Below are 22,062 nucleotides of genomic sequence, written 5' to 3' on the forward strand. Positions count from 1 at the left end.
AGCAATAACCTTAGCCGCTAGGCTTTCGAGGTAAAGCACCTTCGGCGCCATCTTTAAATCATTTCTTCATGTCTTTGAATCATACGCAATGGTTGCGCGCGCATTTCCTCCACACACACACAAACATACGCACGTGTTAGGTTAGCATACATCAAGAAACAACGTGACAAATCCATTGACCCCCCTCCCCCACCGCTTCCGATGCCTTCAACGTGATCAGACACGTTCTGCTGACTCAACAATAAAATCGCTCGTACCCCGCTACACCGGATGTAACATAACACCAGTTGCATCGAATTTTTGCTGACGCGTAGGAACATAGTGCTGTCATTCTACTCTGCGCATCGGTGATTGGGGCAAGCTTTTCTTGAGACTACTCTACCTCTACCTCCCTTGCCTCCTCGCCCCCCGCTGCAATGATTGAAAGCCCAGGCTTTCAGGTCCCCCAGTCTATCTCCTATAGGACAGATAGGGGATTGGTTTCTCATAGATTTTTTGTAAATCCTCTAAAGAACTCAGGGTAAAAATTTCTGCAGTACTTATGTTCTCTGTACTTACACAACCTTTTACACGTTGTACAATATGTACGTACGTATAATATGGGATGTAGTTTTTTTATTTATGAAATGGGAACGTGTTATGTGCAGACAATAATGTTATGCTTTCTTTCTTTTTTCTTTTTCAAATATGGAATATATAATGATTAAATTACAAATATGTGCTCAGGTTCTCTCTCACTCTCGTTTTAGTAGTTTTATTTAAAAATACTACTCTTGGCCAATAACAGTCATAAATACGGATGTATTTATTTGGGCAAGAGAACGCGCGTTCATATTGTTGTTGGTTTGGTTTATTTTACTTCGCTTTTTTGTCACATTTGGTTATCGCGAAAATGAGGATGAGTGATGATATGATGAAATTGATGAAGGGACCTCATATGAACAATCCAGGCCAGGATTCGACCCCGTGATGAGTGCGCATTCTTGTCCTATGTGTTGCAGTGAATAATGAAATAATTTGGAATGAAAAATGTATCTCAGAACTCAAAAAGTCAAATGAATATCATTGAAGAAACTACAAAAAAGTGTGTTGTGTTTTGTTACTTGTTTTGTTTCTGTGCACAATGTGTACTTAAAACACCAAATCAACCAACCGTGGGGGAGTGGTTATCACAGCGTGCTACGACACCAGGAGTTCCGGGTTCGAACCCTGACCTCGGCATGGGTGTTCTTTGTGTTTGTCCCTTCATTAATTTTATCGCATCATCTTCGTAGTTAACCGAATGTGACAAAAAAGCGACGCTAAGTAACAAAAATGAAATCAAAACATTGATTGATTGCTCAATTTGGTTTATTTTACTTCCCTTTTCCGCCACTTTTGGTACGATAAAATTGATGAAGGGACACACACAAAGAATACCCATGGCCAAACCGAGATTCGAACCCAGGAGTCAAATCAAATCGTTTTTTTTATTTTCGAATGTGGGTGGGGGTTACGTGTACTTCTTTTAGTACTCATTCATCATTTTGCAATCTTTTCCTGTTATTGACATCCTTCTTTTTTAGGAATACTGGGCCATAAAAGGGGGAGGGGTGTGACCCACACCAACCCCCAACTCCCTTGAGCACGCCACTGACTGCTACCCCAAGTGTCGACGTCACCGCACGTCACTGATTAGAAGGAATTTCGACAGCACATGAAAGCAACGGGAAAGAACATAACCATGCGCTTGCCGAATCAGACACGACTGAGAACTCATCTTATCAATAACCGCATGAAGTGGTCTTATCTTCTGGTCTTTCTCGCACACTTATACAGACAAGTTATATCACGAACCTATCAGTAAATGATAAGAACTCATACCTTAGTGGCCTCGATCCACTACAGCCACATTCCTTGCGAAGTCAAAAAAATGGGTGAATTTACTGAAATTTTTCTATTCTCTATATTGTGCTTATTGGTATTGAAATCTGCCCGGTCCGACAAGAAGACGACAGAGACACCTCTAGTAAAGATTGAGCAAGGCTATTTGAAAGGAAAGATCTTAAAGACTTTAAAAGATCAAACAATTTATGCCTTTCTTGGGATTCCATATGGCAAACCTCCTATTAACAACCTGCGGTTTCAGGTATGTGATCTTGTAAGGTGTGATTTGTAATGTGTGTAGAAATTAGTTTTGCACTTTAGGATTAGAGTTCTGAGCGGTTATCGAGTACGTACAGTGGGATCCTTGAGTATTACCGCGCAAATTGTCCATCACCATGTTCATGCACTTTATTTGGCCCCATAAGAGCTTCAAGAATTAAAAGAAAACTCAAAACAAGCTGTTGACATCTCCTGTACCAGCGTAGATAAGAATCCATCGCTTAAAAACACATAGGATGTAAGAGAAAAATTAATGAAATTAGTCATGGACAATTTGCAGGTTAATACTCATGGATCCCACTGTACCTACCGTCATCCGGGAGCTGTAACATCAGCATTTGTTGCGCGAGAAATATTGGGAGGAAAAAAACTAACTGAAAAACGTATCCAACGAATGAAACTGTCACAAAGAGTTGGCCATGTGACCTACATTTTAAAATATTACTTTGAAAGCATAATGAAAGTGTAATTTTAGGTATATTTCGTAGAAAAGTGTGCTAAATTAAAAACGCGAATTTTGAGGAAAATAACACCGAAAACTAAAAAACACAGATTTTGGATAATAATAACAAGGGCTCGGAAGTTGAAGACCTTAAAACTGACAAAAGAAAGACCTATAAATATAAAAAAAGGACCTAGAAACGGAAAAAGGACGTATAAATTTGATCCAAATTAACTAATAGCTTCAGTTTTAATTAGGCTACACATTTAATGAATGAAAAAAATACAAAATTCTGGTGGTATGGAACACACAGTGCGAGAAAACTATATGAATGGAATGCATCTTCTTTCAGACATTATATATTTTTTTGATTAACATAATTTGAAAAATCATATTTGAAGATTCATATTTATACCAAATATATTTCTTTCTATATTTTCTTATTTCTTTACTACAGAAAGGATGTTTAAGAGGTGATGAACTGATGACGATGCGAACTGAGAATGGGCAGTAAAAACGTAGTCGAAAGAAGTTAAAGTTAAAAAAAACGGTTAAGACCTAAAAAAGGCTAAAAAAAATACCAATAAGCCAAAAAACGCCGAAAAAGGAAAATATATTATGTTGGGCCTCGTCTTTGGGCACAAGAAAAAAAAGGATTTTTCCTCAAATTCCGAGCCCTAATAATAACATTAAAAAATTGAGGTCCCTAACTACTGGCGATCCCGAGTTAAAGAGTACAGTGTAAGTCTCATGTTTTATTACTGTCACAATGGCCGGTTGTTTTAATCTCTCGAAGAAATAATGTGTTTTTTTCTCTCTTTTTTCTAGCCTCCAGTACCTGCAGATCCATGGAAGGGCATTCTGCAAGCAACAGAAGACGGGGCAATGTGTCTTCAGATCACGTTTCCACAGCTAAAGTACAACGGAAGTGAAGATTGCTTGTTCATTAATGTTTATACCAAAGAGGTACGTGCTAAAACATATTGCATATGCATTATATACAAAAATAAATTGTTGATGTCTAAGAACAGTAGCGCCTAATTCAAATAAATTTTAGGAGCAAGATTTACATTAGCAATATATTATACCTCTTGGTGAGTTCAAGGGGAGTAAAAAGTGTCAAGTTTCTTCAGTGGGAAACAGTAAAGATTTTTCTGTACTGAAGTTCCTTTCAAGTCGATTTTGTGGAGAAATAGGCTAATTGAAAATTGAAATACAGTTGGAAAAGTGTGATCTGAACTATTGAAAGGGGTTCGAACACAGAGTCCTTGATTACAATGTGGTGAGGTAAAATATAAAGTGCTCCTGTGCTTAGCACCACGCCATGAAGGCGTATAGGGGATGTGGGGGTAACGCCCCACACTTTCTTGATCCGGTCATGAGTGGGGGTGATGTGATCAGCATCACGCCCCTGACCGCCTTTACCCCCCAGGGTTTCCCCAGGTACCCAGGTTATTCGACGCTGGGTGGGCGCCGGGGCCGCTTCCATCGTTAGAAAAGTTCTCGGATTTGAACCGGCCGGGGATCGAACCCGGGACCTTTAGCATGGTAGTCAGACGCGTTACCGACTGAGCCACCGCGGCCAATCTACAATAATGTGGTGAAGATTTTTATTTTATTTTACTTCGTTTTTCCGCTACTTTTGGCTAATCACGAAGATGAAGATGAGTGATTATGATGAAATTGATGAAGGGAAACGTACAAAGACTACCCACGCCCTGGCCAGACATTCGAACCCGGGACCCCTGGCGTCGTAGCGCGGTGTAATAACTACTCCACAACGGAGGTCGTCGTGATAATGTTACCATGCTATTGTCGAAGGCATGCTCAGTAATATGTGTTCCTGGCGTAACGTCTGGTATGGTCAAAGAGAGTCACTTCTCAGAAATAAGGAAAAATTACCTTTTTCTATTCGTCTCTCCTTTATACTGCTTTTCTTGTTTATTTTCCCATATCTTCCTTCCAGCTTTCCTTCTTCTTTTCTTACTCTTAATCTCTTTTTCGCCGACCCCAGTGGCGCAGTGGTTAGCATAGCGCGCTACGACATCAGGGGTCTCGGGTTCGAATCCCGGCGCGAACGTGAGTGATCTTTATGAGTGTCCTTCAATGTCATCATATCATCACTTATTCTCATCGTAGCGATTAGCCAAAAGTGGAAGAAAAGCTACGTTAAATCACAAAATAAATCAATTCTCTATTTCGTGATGGGGCCTCCACTCCGGTGTAGTTACAATTATGTCGCCCTTTAATCAATATATACCGGATTCGATTCCAAGTCAAAGCAATTTCACGGTGGTTCGGATCCCACGTAAAACTGTAGGCCCAGTACCGATCGGCTTATGAGAGCATAAAGTGGGCTTACACAAATATTTTTCTTTGTACTTACTTCATTCCTTGACGATTAATGTTATTTCTCCAGTTCTCTCATTTTCTTCTTTCTTCCTCTCTCTTTCTCTATCTCGCTTTTTGAATCTTGCTTACTCTCTCTCTCTCTCTCTCTCTCTCTCTCTCTCTGTCTGTCTGTCTCTTTAATCTTTGTTTATCTCCTCTCCTTCTCTATTCCTTTGTCTCTCTCTTCTATATTTATGTTCAGTACTAGTTCACTATGGGGGTGACACCTATAAATCATATATTTCGCACTTTTTTACATTGCTAACGTACTATTAGGGAATGCGGAACATTTCCTAAGGTAAAATAATGCATTTCTAACTAAGATAAAGTCTATTTCATACATTTACGAGTACTTACTGTTACTTGTTATTTCGATTCTGTAACACACATTATGGCGACAGTGTACTGGTTCATCGCGCGTTGTGCGAGTGTTTTGTCGATTTATGCAGTGTTGCAACCTTTTTCACCGGAAAATACCTACTTTCGTGCCCGGATTTGAAATTATGCTAATACCTCGCAAACCATTGACGTTAGCCCCACAAACCATTCACGTTAGCCCCAAAAAACATTAGGTTAGGTTAAGTTAGGTTAGGCAAGCATAGTTAAAAAAAATACTCGACACGTCATGTTCTAGTGAAAACACGGCGAGTTTGAAACACTGACTGCGCGGTTTACGTCATCTAACACACGGAACATTGTGCTCTCGTGCAGAAAGCAAATGGCGGCAGCAGAAACAGCGTATCGGACAGAGAATTTCGCAGAAAACAACATGCATTCGCATTAAAATGGATCAAAACGACATTCACGAACTTCCACAACGCTACAGAAAATGATTTCCATAAGTACTTTCTCCTGTAAATTTGAAGAAATCCGTCACCCCCATAATGAACTGTTACCTTTATGTTCTTTCCTCTATCTCCTTGTCGCTCACATCTTTATTTTTCTTCCATTTTCCATTTCCTTTGCTTATTGTACTTCGCTTAGTCTCTCTCCCTCTCTCTGTTCTATTTCTTCCACTTTCCGTCTTCCTTTGTCTCTCGCTTCCTCATTTCTGTTATTTTTCTTTCTTTCGCTAACTTCTTTCTTTCTCTTCCATTTTTACTTGCCCCATTCTCTCCACGTGTTTCTAGCTTCTTTATTTTCCTTCGTTTTTTCTCTCTTTCCCTGTGGCTTCTTTCACATCCTCCTCTTTTGTCAACATTCTTTAGTCTGACGACACGTAAACATGAAGCCATATATCTCACTCAGATTCGAGCCCTCCTAATTTAGAAAAATCTGCACGGGTGCACACGGTCTGCAGTTCTCTGCATTCGCATAATTGAGAGCAGACAATAATTTCAGAAAAAAAATGAAATTTCACATTTAACTGTGTCAAATGATGCAACACATGACAACCCTGACGCTGCCCCTGTCTTACATGCACCTGCAAGATTTACCCTAGAAGATTAATTTGAAGTTCTACACCAATCATCTCTATACATTGCACCCATTAGCACCTTGTGTAACTTAAACAAAGACAATGAAAGGCCCGTATAGCCTGGATTTTATTTCGGGGGGCTCATCCCTTATCAGCAAAGGCGTTGCCAGAAATATCTGTAGAGAGGACAGGCCACTGATAAAACTTGAGTGACAGAAATAATAATAAAAATAATTATTAATACCAGGGTTATAATTGTCATTATACAATAATAACTATTGTAAGTTATTAAAAATAAACCCATTTTAATCCAAATTTATTGTTATTCTAATTATTATTATTATATAAATGGAGAGATTTTGCTACTCGATCCACCATATGAGTGAATACCCAACACTGTTGTCCATTATTTTTCTTACATTTTAGTGCACTGAAATTCATAGTTATTGAATTTTGTTATTAACTTTTACACATTCCGTTAAAAAAGCTTTAAAAGTTAGAGCCAAATTTTACTCATAAAGTTTATATTATGTGACCTCTCACAAAGAAAACTCTACATTTTGAGAGCTGTGGATCTATTTATTCTTTGCATTAAATGGTAGAAAATAAAAATATAATCTGGTTCCTGTGTTACACACTAAACTTCTTGCAATCTAATGTTTTTTCCCGCTAAGGAAGTAATAGATTAGAAATTTACACTATTTACATTAGATATTTTTAAAAATTCGGGAGTTTCATTAGAATCGGTATTTGATTTCAGCTCGCAGACGACGAGGAAGAAGTGAAGAAGCCGGTTATGGTGTTCTTCCACCCAGACGGCTTCACTTTTGGCTCTAGTTCCAGCACAGAATACGGACCTCAAAGGTTATTGGATTCGGACATTGTTCTTGTCACGCTGAACTATAGACTCGGACCTTTAGGTGAGAATTGCCACACAAGCACTTATCTCGAAACTTTCTTGTGCAAATGATTGTCTTTTCCTTATAAATAAGTTCATAAAAGAGAAGTGTTATTGTGGTTTCAAACCTCATTGGTTTGAAGAAAGGAAAGCAAGAAATTAACATAGTTGAAATGTAAACAACCGATGTCAAGTTGAAGAAAATTGTATTAATTTAATATTTAACATAGGTTTATTAAAAATATATGTAATAAGAAACTGTCTAATCTGATTTCAGTGCTCTCGTGCTTAATTTAAATATTTAAGTTATTGCTGTGGAAGTTACAAACCTATACCACTGCCGATACTACGTAGTTCTTACACAATTCCTTCATAGGGAATACATAATGCAAGAGACCTTCAAAAATGTAAAAAAAAACGTGAAATTTAGAAACAGCGAATTACAGAGTGTAGGTAAAACGAAGATAATGTGAACAAAATAGTATTGAAAACTGTATTCATAACAAAATGTGACTGAAAAAAATTGCAACCAAAAAAGAAATGAGATATCACGATGGGACATTCCTGTTCAACCTCTCCACAAATCGCACACAAAGATGAAAAATTTAATAAACACCGATATGTGTAAATGAAGACAAAGGACTGTTGTTTATATAAAAATATTTGTGTAACTGTGTATAGAGTCGGAAGCAACCTGCAATCTGAACCACTGAGGAAATTACTAGTTCCTGTGAGAGCAATGGGTATATACAGGCTGGCTCAAATAACACTGTACCCATAGTGGTTCAAACAAAACTAAGCCAAACGAAAAGATCAAATAAGCACAGTTTTACTGCAATAGTGTCGAAGACATTGCCTACAGCAGATGTTGGAAATAACCGCCCTCAGTTCGAAGGCACAGGTCGGCCCCATTTTCATTCAAGCCACTACGGGTTTAGTTTTATTTGGGCCACCCTATATAAAAGAATTGCCAGTACAATCGTAAGACATTCTCAGATTTGCAAACGGGATACAATTTCGTCAGTTTGCTGATGTATTAGCATTGCGACTATTTTTGTGTATTTCATCAAACATAAGTTTCAATTTATTTCACACACTTTACACGCACATACAATTACTTCCAGGTTTCTTGAGCACAGAGGACGAGATTCTTCCTGGAAATTACGGACTGAAGGACCAAGTCTTGGCTCTGAAGTGGGTGCAGAAGAACATCGCTACCTTCGGAGGCGATCCAGATGCTGTGACGATTTTCGGCGGAGGATCTGGAGCTATTAGCGTGCATTATCATATGCTGTCTCCAATGTCTGAAGGTAAGACAGCCGGGTCAGCAGAGAATACAAGTTTTTTCTTCTTTCAATATGAACATTGAGCCGTGGTAGCTCAGTCGTTAGGACGTCTGACTACCATGTGAGAAACCGGGTTCGATCCCCGGCGGGGGAGAACCGGGATTTTTTCCACCTGTTCAAGCGGCTCCGGCGCCCTGGAGGAAACTTTGGGGGGTAAAGGCGGCCAGGGGCATGGTACTGATCACATCACCCCCATCTTCGGCCGTATTCAAGAAAGTGTGGGGCCCTAACCCCACACCCCCTATACGCCTTCATGGCGTGGTGCATAGCACAGGGGAGCACTTTACCTTTACCTTTGATATGAATTAAACTAGATAGACTCCTTAGCTCTATAATGATCAAGATCTGCCAAAGGGTATTGCATTATTCGAAACGTGGTCAGCAATTCGAATCCCATCGTGGCCGGCTACTGTTTTTAAAATTTTGGGTCTACAACACTCGACAAGAGACACAGAAAAGCGAAGTAAAATAAACCAAATCAATATATCTTTCTGAGTTTTTCGCAGTGGCGAAGCGTGCTGTATCTGGAAGAGTAGGCACAGGACGGAGCAGGGTTTGGGGGGAGGGGAAGATGTGATTTTTTTAACAGTAGTATGTTAAAATAGCCCCTAGAAAATAAAAGATAACATATTGCCTGAATCTCGTCTACTTAAGTCGGGATAGGGATTGTAAAGGATAATGTAGTGATTAACTCTGTCGCCTTATAATCAAGAAGTAGAAGGTTCAATTCCTCCTGGAGGCATTGGTTCAGATTCTACTTTAATCTAGTCTCGATTAGATATCTGAGAATAAAGGCGCTTCTGTCTCGAAGGTCAGAAAAAAGTGACAATGGGACTCGATGTTCTGACCACGCGTCACCCAATGAAAAAGCCGTTCTGTCAGGCCCTAGCCATCTTACATTTGTTAGATTAAAGCTGCTCGTAAAAATTATTTGCTACTTGAATAACAGTATTGTAAATGTTTCTCGCATTACAGAAATGGTTGGTTCACTTGATCGTCACTTAGCGTTTATTTAATTTTAATGCTGACCTCCGCGGCAGATTGGTTATAACTAGAGCCCGGAAGTTTGGCAAAATGCCTCTTTTTATCTACTGCATATATTGATAAAATTTTTCCGGATATACGGTTTTTATGTTGTTTCAAATGTTTTAGAAGCTTTTTCATTTTGCCTATTTTGGACCCCACTGCCTATTTTCAATTATAATGCCTTTTTTTTCCTTTTTCAATGAAATTTGACCATTTTTTTAAAAAAAAAATATGTATATAAATTATTTTTCTCCCAAAAAAAACATTGTTGTGAATAATTTTCACCTTATTTAATTAATATTGAACTCACACATGTTTCAACATTGCTGAAGGAGAAAAGCGTGAGAAAAAAGTATTTCCTGCTGAGTTAGGATATTGCCTTTCGGTTAACATTTTCTTGTGCATGATTGACTGCTGAAAACCTGTTGCAGAACACCTGCACAATTACGTCATCACGTCCAGCATCCATGTTAGGAGGTTATTGGCAAGAAACAGACAGCACTAATGCCCAAGGGCCTTTGCATGGATTCCAAAATCAAGTTCTCTATCTTTAGTTTAGTTCTGCACTTTGGAGGGAAAGGATTTGTAGTTGTCATCATGCCAAAATTTAGTGTGCCATTAAGTGGTAAGTTACATGGTTACGTGCGTGAATTTGGTGAAAGCACATTTTCGACAGACGGTACTATTCTTCTCTGCAAGATATGTGAAGAAACAACCAACCATGATAAAAAAATACTTTATATCTCAGCATGTGTCAACAGCCAAGCAGAAATCTGCAGCTGCTAAAATGATCGGACAGAATAAGATATCCCTAACTTCAACAGTGGGCACTTCATCCAACAGGCAATCTCAGTTTTCTCTTGAATTGTGCAAAGCTTTCAGGGAAGCAGGAACACCTTTCTGGAAAGTGGAAAACAAGTCACTGAGGAAATTCCTGGAGAAATACACTAAAGAAACGGTGTCGTCGAAATCTATGCTGCGGAAAACATATTTAAGCGTCTGCTACGAAGAAGCTCTGCAAAGAATTCGTGCTGAAGTTGGTGAAAAGAACTGGATTTCTAAAAACGAAAGTACTGACGGAATGGGACGCTACATAGCCAACGTCATCATAGGAACTATGGAACCAACATACGGAGAATCCTCGTCATTTCTTCTCACGTCAGAACAACTAGAGAGAGCCAATGGTTCGTCAATAGCTCAGTTATTCTCAAATTCCCTACTTCTGCTCTGGCCACATGGTGTACATCATGGTGACGTGTTACTTTTTATTAGTGATGCAGCTCCCTATATGAAGAAGGCTGCCATAGCATTGAAAATTCTCTTCCCGAACATGCTTCATATCACATGTGTAGCCCACGCAGTGCACAGAATCGCCGAAGAAGTTAGAGTGTTGCATCCAGAAGTGGACAGGTTGATTTCAAACACAAAGAAAATATTTCTGAGTCGCCCTCTCGAACCCGAAAATTTCAGGAAGTTGCGCCTGAGCTTAGTTTACCTCCACAACCAGTCTTGACGAGATGGAGAACCTGGATATCAGCAGCTATATATTATGCTAACAACCTTGAAAAAATCAGTGAGGTGATCGATGCTCTTCCAGAAAATGAAGCGGCTTCAATTCGTGAAGTGGAAAAAAAAAACTCCTGTGGTATTCAGAACTGAAGAATGAACTGTCGTTTATTTTTGCACATTATGTTGCATTGCCAGAGACATCCATGAAAATCTTCGAGGAATCTATGCAGCAGATGATGGACGTGCCAAGAGAAAAGGGGTCAGCTGTTGCGGAAAAGTGCAAACGGGTAGTGAGTGCAAATGAGGACTTAAAACAATTGAAAACAATTTGTGATATTCTAAAAGGTGAAAATGCTGTTACCGAAATGAGTCCAGCTACATTAGCTTATTTTATGTATGCTCCAATAACTTCTGTCGAAGTAGAAAGATCATTTTCTATTATGAAAAACATTCTCTCTGACAGACGACTATCAATGAATGTTGAGAACTTAAAAAAACACCTTGTAGTTATGTGCAATCAAGACGGAGAAAATTGAAATGCTCTTCCCAATGTAGATTTTAACATTTTGCCAGAAATTAAAAAAAAAAAATAAGTGACTTCCAAATCTGCCTTTTTTTGGTTTATTTTGCTTTTTTCATTTTCAGTGCCTATTTTCCACATAATAAATGCCTTTTTGCCTGCCTATTTTAACGAAAATAAATGCCTGAACTTCCGGGCTCTAGTTATAACAGCGTGCTACGTCAAGGGCCTCAGGTTCGAATTCCCACCTGGGCATAGGTGTTCTTCATGAGTGTCCCTTCGTCAATATCATCATATTATCGCTCATTCTCATCTTCCCAATTAGCCATAAATGGCAGAAAGCCAAGTAAAATAAACTAAATCTATCAATAAATTATTTCTTTTTAACTTTTTTATGCATATAATTCTTCTTCAACAGGCGACTTTTTAAAAAAATATTAATGATTTAGAAAATGATGAAATGCTAAATGAGAACACGGACTGTGTAACACACCGACCAGAAAATTTCAGTAACATGGATTTTCTCTATACGTTTGCATTGTACATACTTTGCCCCATTTTAAAAGTAGCGCGTTTTCAATTATGTCACTAATCATGAAAGGAAATTTCGTCTCAATATCCCTTTCCTCAAAGAAATAAAATACTTTCCCTCTCTGAATCGAGATTGCTGTGGGGCACATCCAGCAGCTAACACTTCGCGAAAAGCGGTTCCTCAAAAGAGCTGAAAGCACCAAACTTAACACTGGTAACCAACTTTGTATGCATTATTTGCAGTTAAAATTCTAATAATGCCTACTTTGATAGGTTAGGAGGCCAGGCTTAGAGGTGTTAGCAACACATTTTCGCTACATGTTAGCAGCTGGGTGTGTTCCGCTCCCGGCACAGCTCTGAATCTTCCATGGAAACACTGCTTCAACAAGCTCTGTACGTCCACTGTCTGCTTCGTCACGTGCTCGTACACGATCGGCACTCTTCGGAAGTCAGGGAGAGGGGGTGAGAGAGAGAGAAGAGGCCGTCCTCTCAGGTTACATTACAGGTGAACGCACCCCTGAAATTATGCTTTCCCGGACGAATCACATAGGTTGTTATGGGACCAGCTGAGGCACTCTCGGGCGGGCCTCGCTGAATGCTCAGATACGGTTCCAGGCAGGGTTGCAAACTTGCGGTAATTATCGGAAGACCAAGAATTTCAGTTTTCTTTTATTAAGCGTTGTTTAATGAAATTTATAAGTAATAAAATAATCCGTTATAGACAAATATATTAGGGTAGGCCCGGCCTCCGGGCCTCATAGGATGCTTCGCTACTGGTTTTTCGTCCATATATTTGAGGATGCTGCAGCCCGCCCTTGGGTGTACTTTGTCTCTGTTTATATTTTATTTTTGAGTGCGATCTGACATTGTTAGTAACGTAATTTTCTGTATAGAATGAAAGATAAAAATCAATTCTTAATAACAAATTAAAACTGGAATGATATTTTTTTCCCTATAGGTCTTTTCCATAGAGCAATATCCCAAGGAGGGACGGCTCTCACGCCTTGGGCCTTGAACAAAAACGCCAGAGAAATGGCTTTTAAGTTGGGTCGACGATTGGGCTGCAAGGATGATAGTTCTGAAGACCTCCTTAACTGCCTCAGGGAAATGGACGAAGAGAAGATGGTTAGACAAACTGTTCGACTGAGGGTTAGTAGTAAACCAAACATTGATAAACACTACATTGTTTACATTAACCCTTTCGCCAGTATTCACGAACAAAAACACACGTTGTTCAACTGAGAATATATTTGTGGAACACGCTACCACTTTTGAGGGATTGGAAGGAAACCGAGAATTTCTAAATTCACTCAGCCATTCTGTCTTTAAAAGAAACAACAACATGTAAGCTGCAGAAGTTGAAAAACTAACAAACTTTAATTAATACAAAAGCAGTTTAGAAAGATAATAAAATACACATTAAGTAAAATATAATCAAAGTTACAATGAAATAATCTAATGTCATTTGAAGGTTAATTATGCCTGAAATAATCAAGAGCATTATGTAGTGATGATCCTGCCATCTAGTGGCAAAATTTTAATATTACACTGTTTTTACTGTATTGAATTTATCACAATACCACAACCATAATCAAGCGTGCGTGAATTTCAGTTCAAACAGGAACCAAGAACTGTGGCGGCGATTAGGTAGGGCAGTTGCCCTCTCACTTTTTGCCCCCGCACTATGCTAAGCTCATTTATGTTAATAGCATTAAAATGGATATTCATAGTACTAAATTAAATTTGTTGCATAATATAGGGTGAGGCAGTCAAACGGGAAGATTTAAAATATTCACAAAAAATAGAGCAAATATTATTTATTTTATGAACATGAATGTACTGTACACGAGTTGAAATTACTAGTGTATCTGAAAAATGTTAATTTTTTTTAATATGGTGTCAGTACGATGGCATCCTTGGTGTTGCACACATTATCGGAGTCTCATAGTAAATCAGCCCATGACCTTGCGTAGCATCTCCAAAGGAATGTTGTGGACCTCTTGACCAATTTGGTCCTTCAAATCATCACTGGTTCTTGGAGGGTTGTCCTTGAATACTTTGGATTTGAGGTAACCCCAAACGAAAAAGTCAGGAGTTGCCAAGTTGGGTGAATGGGCAGGCCACGGAATATCGTCGAATCTGCTGACGAGACGACCAGGAAATGTGAGTCGAAGCACATCCATAGACACAGTGGCGGCAATTGGGTTCCAAGGTGCCAAAACTAACTGTGGGGAGGGGAAAGACAGTATATTGCCCTTTGCAGATAAGGTTTAGCATAGTGCCGAGGCAAAAGTGGCGAAAAGTGGAGGGGCAATTGCCCCCTCGCCCCCTAATCACCGCCACTGCATAGACACTCTGGCAGTATGGCTAGTTGCACCATCTTGCTGGAAGAGTGTTTCTTCATCTGGGTCATAGTCATCGAGGGCAGGCAGGAAAAATGTGTGCAAAATTAAGGACGCCATCTTACTGACACCATATTCAAAAAATGAACATTTTACAGATACACTAGTAATTTCAACTCATGTACAGTACATTCATGTTCATAAAATAAATAATATTTGCCCTCTCTATTTTTTGTGATTTTTTTAAATCTTCCCGTTTGACTGCCTCACCCTCTACATTTATTTGTTTCTGCTGAATTCACATGATTAATTGAATAATTATTTTACGTCTCTTTTCTGGAACCTTTGGCTAATCGCGACGATGGGGATGAGTGATATGATAAAACATTCACAAAGAACAACAATGTCCAGATTTGGATTTGAACCCGGAACCCATGGCATCATAGCATACTGTGATAACAACTCTGCCACAGAGGTCAGCGTTTCCTATCAATGTGGCAATATTTATATTAATTAAGTAATGAATATATACAGTTCAAAATCACTATTGGTACAAAATAACCAACTCTAACAAATATAGTGTAATACAAGGCTACATGTAGTATCAGCTCAAATTTTAAAACACTGAAATTATTTTCTTTATTTTAATGGTAGTTTCTAAATTTTTAGTTTTTGAGTACACATTAGGGAGTGAGTGCACAGGCACCCTCTGTGTGCATGCCTATGACCCCAACAAAAATGCTAAAATCTTTTGTTTGAACTTGTATATATGACAGAAATTTGAGGGTAACAAGACATGCCAACACAAAGTTAAGAAAAATCAATAAACAATGTTTATATTATGTTTTCACTTAAATTCTAGGAGTGGGGAAACGACTTGTTCTTTCCGTTCATTCCTTCTATTGAACCAGAAGGTGAAAATAGTTTCATAACAAGAGACCCTTTGGACATGATGAAGGCAGGTGAAATGAAGAAACTTCCATGGATGGTTGGTGTGACTTCCAATGAAGGTCTTCAAAATGCGATGTGTAAGTACAGTACACACAGAATGTGATAACTTTAAAATATTACACAAACTTTATGAAATTGATCGTGTTTTTTTCTTTTGTTTTCCATGTTCAGGCTGGTGCTCAAACGTGGAATCTAAAATGATGAATTCGAGGTGGTATGAAAAATTTAAGATACAAACATGATTTTATGTATTCTCTATTCTAAACTTAATGTTTCCATTGGTCTATTAATTTTTGTTTTTACTTGTAATATGAGATCAACATCTTATTCCTTTTATGTATTATACAGGGTGACTGGTAATTAGATGTATTCCCTGAAAGGGGTTAAAGTAGAGACAATTTGCAATAAATTTGACCATATGATTACCCGTCCGAAAATTAGTAGTTTTCGAGATAATCAAATTTCAATTGTTTTTTTAGAAAAATGACAATTTTCCACATAAACAGATGAATTGAGAAAAAACTGCTCATTGTATGGAACTTATTTCAGCGTTTTCTGATAGCTAACAAATAAGTGGTTCGTTAAAAAAAAAGTTTTTCCCAAATAACAATCACATGTAAGTAACGGGTGGGTCTAAACTTACAAGTGATGATAAAAAAATGCACTCTTAGTTTACTTGGCAACATATTAATAACAAAAATGGTATGACACGAAGCGTACAAATTACTTAAATTACTTCCTTGTGACATCTGCTATCCAACAAGGTACAAATGTTGCTAACATTCGCATTTGTGTACAAGAAATAATACTTCATTCATCTTCATGTGAATGGAATCAATGAACAATACAATTAATGAACATTACACGTCTTGCTCAAAGTGGGCACCTCCATTACGAATGCAGGCACGCAGGTTTTTATGGACATTTGGTCTCTTAACTCGTGATGTGATGGTGTCCTTGATATGTTGACCAGCTGTTAAGATACTCTCCCTGAGCTCTTCTTGCGAGTTTACCGGTGTCTTGTCATGTGGCTCCAAATGTAAAAGTCGCAAGGCGTCAAATCGATCGGGGGATCGAGCTGGGCAGGGAATCGGGCTACCTCGGCCAATCCATTTCTTTGGGCAATTTTCATCCAGCCACTGTCACACGCCCAGGGAGAAGTATGGATGGGCGTAATCAACAATCATTTGATCGAACCATTTTTCCTGCTCCAAATCTTAAATGGCATCACTTATGAACATTTTTTGAGGAACGGGATGGCAATGTTGTTGGAGGATGTGCTTCTAGTTACAAGACGTGATATGATTTATCAGCATGATGACTGCCCAGCTCGATCCCCCGATCGATTTGACGCCTTGCGACTTTTACATTTGGAGCCACATGACAAGACACCAGTAAACTCGCAAGAAGAGCTCAGGGAGAGTATCTTAACAGCTGGTCAACACATCAAGGACACCATCACATCACGAGTTAAGAGAACAAATGTCCGTAAAAACCTGCGTGCCTGCATTCGTAACGGAGGTGCCCACTTTGAGCAAGACGTGTAATGTTCATTAATTGTATTGTTCATTGATTCCATTCACATGAAGATGAATGAAGTATTATTTCTTGTACACAAATGCGAATGTTAGCAACATTTGTACCTTGTTGGATAGCAGATGTCACAAGGAAGTAATTTAAGTAATTTGTACGCTTCGTGTCATACCATTTTTGTTATTAATACGTTGCCAAGTAAACTAAGAGTGCATTTTTTTATCATCACTTGTAAGTTTAGACCCACCCGTTACTTACATGTGATTGTTATTTGGGAAAAACTTTTTTTTTAACGAACCACTTATTTGTTAGCTATCAGAAAACGCTGAAATAAGTTCCATACAATGAGCAGTTTTTTCTCAATTCATCTGTTTATGTGGAAAATTGTCATTTTTCTAAAAAAACAATTGAAATTTGATTATCTCGAAAACTACTAATTTTCGGACGGGTAATCATATGGTCAAATTTATTGCAAATTGTCTCTACTTTAACCCCTTTCAGGGAATACATCTAATTACCAGTCACCCTGTATACGTTTATTGATTAGTTTAACCAGTTTATAGGTTCATAAATTTAACAAGTGTTATTAATATATGTATTTGTGTGTGTGTGGTCTATGTATGTTTTCTGTTCACTTTATTTGTTGGCTTTTTTTTTAATTCTTGGTCATTGGGGTAGATATGAAGGATGCTGGAGAGGTTTACATAGTTATTGATGGACCTACGAGAGAAATGGTGGAAAAGGACTCAACACATACTTTTAGCAGAGTACTGCAAGGCGAGAAGAGGTTGTCTTTTAGGTTGAAAGGCTGCGATAGTTTCTCTACAAACTTTTCTGGAACAGAAAATATTATTAGCTGTAACAATGAACTAATAAGGATCCTGATTTCTTCTTTAATACATACACTTGTTTTCCACATTATTTCAGTTGGGTAATTCATATGAACAGGATGTGCATACACACACCTTTTACCCACCTTTCTTTGGTATAATTAACATTTTGCAGTGCTATCAGAATTTGTAAAATAAGGTTCTTACATACAGGGTATAGAGGGACATTTCCACACATAACATGACAGCATGGGTCAGTCAACAAAAATCTGTTATTGTGCAATTCAGTGCCCAAAAATTTATAAAGAAAGGGTTCTCTTGTTTTTGTACAATACTTCAACTGCAGAGCAATGTAATTTGGCACAGTTTCAGGAAAACCCCGTGTAGTGAGTCCATGCACGACCATACCAATGGAAATAAATATAAAACTGAAATTGCCACACGAAAAAAGTTTGATACTAATTTAATTTTCGTTTCAGTGTTCGTGGTAGTTTCAGAAACATTTGCCGAGTTAGATGAAGACTTCTATAATGTAGCTCCAATCTACTTTGACTATGAAAGGGACACTCAGAAGTCTATGGAAATAAGCAAACACATAAGGGAATTTTACTTCAGAGATAATCCAATCAATTTCGGAACATTGTCACAACTAGAAGAGGTCAGTGAATTCCAAGTCACTAAAGTGGTATTTCTATTGTTATATATGATTCCTAATTTGTATTTCTATTATTATGTATGATTTCTGAGAAAAATATTTGAAATATTAAATTTATTTATAGTAAAATCTTGTACATAATTGCCAATCAGGTCATTATAACAAATTTCAATATCAGAACTGCCACAAATTGAACAGAAATTGTTAGTGTTTTTAATTGCAACTAACAGTGAATAAGCTAAGACTGTTTAAATCTGTAGATTGTGTGTGAATATTAGAATAAAATACCAGTAAAGCATTAATATAGATATAGGCAGGGCCGGATTTTCCGATAGGCCTCATAGGCCCGGGCCTAGAGCGGCACTTTAGTAGGGTGGCACGATTGTTTGTTATAAATTTATACGGAATATCTAATTCTCGGATTGCCTCTTTTTTTCTCCGGACACACGAATGGAATGACTTAATGTACTTGTATTGTAAATATAAGTTAACGAGTAATAGTTCTTAAGAGAGATAGGCTAGCAGGGCTCGGAACTAGTTTACTAATTTGTTGTTTTAATTACCGATGTTGTTGTTTCGAATGTACAGTATTGTGCTGAGCTGGGTCGGCGATTGCGGCAAGAACGTGGAGCCTGCCGCTTGCTTTTGAAAGACAAAACCGGCTTGGCTGCGTTCGGGGAACGCCTTTCCTTGTTACTGCTGGGATTGACCGTATATCAAAAGCACGTTATTCGCGTTGAATTGTTGAGAATTAAACTGTCGGTGCAAGCATTATTAAAGGGGTTTCGCATTGTACTATTCTACTGTTAGTTGCTCGAGAATATTATTCAAGAAGTAGGTGGTGTGTCGCGTCTCGCGTGTGTCAGTGTCCGACGTGCGTTTGTTGGGGTAAGTTTAAAACGTCATTACCCTCATTATGAGTGATCAAAGAGTAAGACTCAGTGGGTTACAATACAAAAAGAGAAAAGTGGAGAAAGATGAAAAGCAGGAAGCATTTCTGGAGAAGGTTCAGAAATTCAGTTCTTTTTTTATACAGAAATGTAAAAATTTAATTTATATAATTTATGTCATATCGCTTTGTTACATTTTTTGTATGATAGTATGTACGTATCATTTAAATAAAGTAAAAATAAAACTCTTCTCTGAAAAACAAGGTAAATGTTAAAATGTAATTTATATAATTTATGTCATATCACTTTGTTCCATTTTTTGTATGTAACTATCATTTAATTAATACTGCATGCCGTTAATAGTAAAAATAGTAATATAGAAAATAATGATTCTTTTTCATTCTTGATAAACGGTATGGGGGGCGGCAGAGCTTGTTTGGCCTAGGGGCAGCAAAGAGATAAATCCAGCCCTGGATATATGTATATAATAACCCAAGGTGTTCCAAATTCCATTTAAAAAAAATATCTTAATTCAAGTATTATATAGGAATCTAATATTCACAATTAAATATATTTTCAGTTATGTTCAGATTATTTCTATTTCCATGGATTGAGCAAAACTCTAAAGACGCTTAGTTCCGTGAATTCTTCTCCAATCTACGTGTATCAGTTGTCCTATCAAAGAACAGGACCAAGATTTAGCTTTGGTAAGTACAAACTATATGAACCCATACCTACAAATCTAACAGAACATCGATATAATTTTACGAATGTAATAAAAACAAATGATGATTAGATGAAATTGTTGAAAGGACACAGACAAACGAACACCCTGGCTGGGAGTCAAACCAGGAACCTTCAGTGACATTATCTTCAACCCAGCACTCAGCATGTTTGGACACTGATTGTTTAGTCAAGTTTGTCTCCTTGTAATTGTTATATAATTATTACGTTTCCATATTAATAAATAAGTAGTGATGTTGGATTTATGGTCATGGTTAGTAATATTACAATTAATTTGTGAAATTTTCATACATTATATTGTATTAAATTGAACACACCATCATTTAATATTGTTCTACAGACTACAGATAATCTTAAGATATTTTAAGATTAATACACTATAAAATAGAATCCTTCACATATTTTCCAAATTGATATGGCTCATATAATTTATAATTGTTCTTATGAAAATGTTTCTGTTCATTATCTTTCTATCACATATAATTGTAAGAATCTAAGCTGTTTTATTTATTTTCCAGGCGTACCACATTTACATGACATAAAATATTTGTTTCACAATTTGAAAGATTTGATACCTGTCTCTGTAAAAGATCCAGATTATCCTATAGTTCAACTTCTTGTGAAAATGTGGTCTGATTTTGCATCAACAGGGTATGTTAACAAATTTATTAACATAATAGTTCTAATTGCATATAATGAAGAGTATGACACCTTATGCAAAAATTTGGTGAATGTCTGTTCGTATAGCTTTTAATCAGGGAATAAAATGACTAATTTTAACAGTAAAAATGTTTTAACAGTGTAAAAAGAAAATAGTAAAAAGTTGATGCAGTTAATATTTCATCTACACAGGCTGGTTCTTTCTTATTTTACAATTTCTACCATATATGTTTGCATTATTGGATGAGCTGCGTTTACTATTGCCAATTACCCAAAACCTTTTGCATTTATAACATAAAATAATTATTTCAACGTTTGGAATGCTACTGCCATAAATAGGTTCCTATTTCCCCAATGCAATAGAAGGCATTTTCAGTTGAAACGAAAACAAGAAATAATGTAACTTTATGGGGTTAACTAACCCCACCTCTTATCAATGGGTGCCTAGGAGCAACTATAGGGAGTAAGTACCTCCTCATTCCCTATGTGCCTTCACTTGTGTGTGCCTGACATATTAATGGATGTTTTTTTTAATGTTTATGTACATAAAATTCATATTAATTTTTCGTTCTCATCTGTTTCCAGGAATCCAACACCAGATAAATCAGAGTGGCAACCTATGAAGTCACATAGCTTTGAGTACGTTGATATCACAACTGAGCTAGAAATGAAATCATCCTTTCATCCAGAACGAATGGCATTTTGGGATGAACTTGAAGAATTCGCCTTAGCCACTTCACCACCATCATATGATAACAAGAAGCCAAACGATGAATTGTGACTGTGTAATTTATGAGAGTTGTAAATACAAAATAGAAAAATATGAATATATTTGCATTGAATCATTTTAGAGGGACTTCATCAATTGCTAGATCATGTTTATGTAAACTGATTTCTTTGCACTTCCATGAACAATGATTCTCAATTACTGTGTACCTATTAATTGGAAGAAAGTTGCATGAATATAATTGTTGCCAGGATAAATGCCCATTGCAGGCCCATACCAGGCAGGGGGCCTGGGGGCTTCACCTGACACTGTGGTCAGCCCCCTTGACATTAGGCAAAACCATTTCGTATAATTTGTATGTAGTGAAGAGTGAATATGTAGACAGCAGATATTATTTTCCTCAAATCTAGTGAAGGATAAATTCACAGAACATGAACAGCAGATTTGTTCATCTTGTTTATGAGCCGTAGTATAAGTAGTGGCAAGTATTTATAAGATTCTCTAG

General features: G+C 37.5%; 1 protein-coding gene across 1 annotated transcript; it reads left to right on the plus strand.

The window, feature by feature from the left end:
• Positions 1-1,864: 1,864 nt before the first annotated feature.
• Positions 1,865-21,611, plus strand: LOC145978900 (venom carboxylesterase-6-like). The gene is made up of 10 exons (XM_083111845.1): positions 1,865-2,128; positions 3,416-3,553; positions 7,156-7,315; positions 8,418-8,603; positions 13,184-13,374; positions 15,430-15,595; positions 18,361-18,539; positions 20,007-20,133; positions 20,689-20,821; positions 21,416-21,611. Exons 1-10 carry the CDS (start codon positions 1,913-1,915, stop codon positions 21,609-21,611), a joined length of 1,692 nt encoding a protein of 563 aa, XP_082967971.1. The 5' UTR covers positions 1,865-1,912.
• The last annotated feature ends 451 nt before the right edge of the window (positions 21,612-22,062 follow it).

Source organism: Lepisma saccharinum, chromosome 25 (assembly GCF_977018435.1).
Source record: "Lepisma saccharinum chromosome 25, izLepSacc3.1, whole genome shotgun sequence".
Taxonomy (NCBI): Eukaryota; Metazoa; Arthropoda; class Insecta; order Zygentoma; family Lepismatidae; genus Lepisma; species Lepisma saccharinum.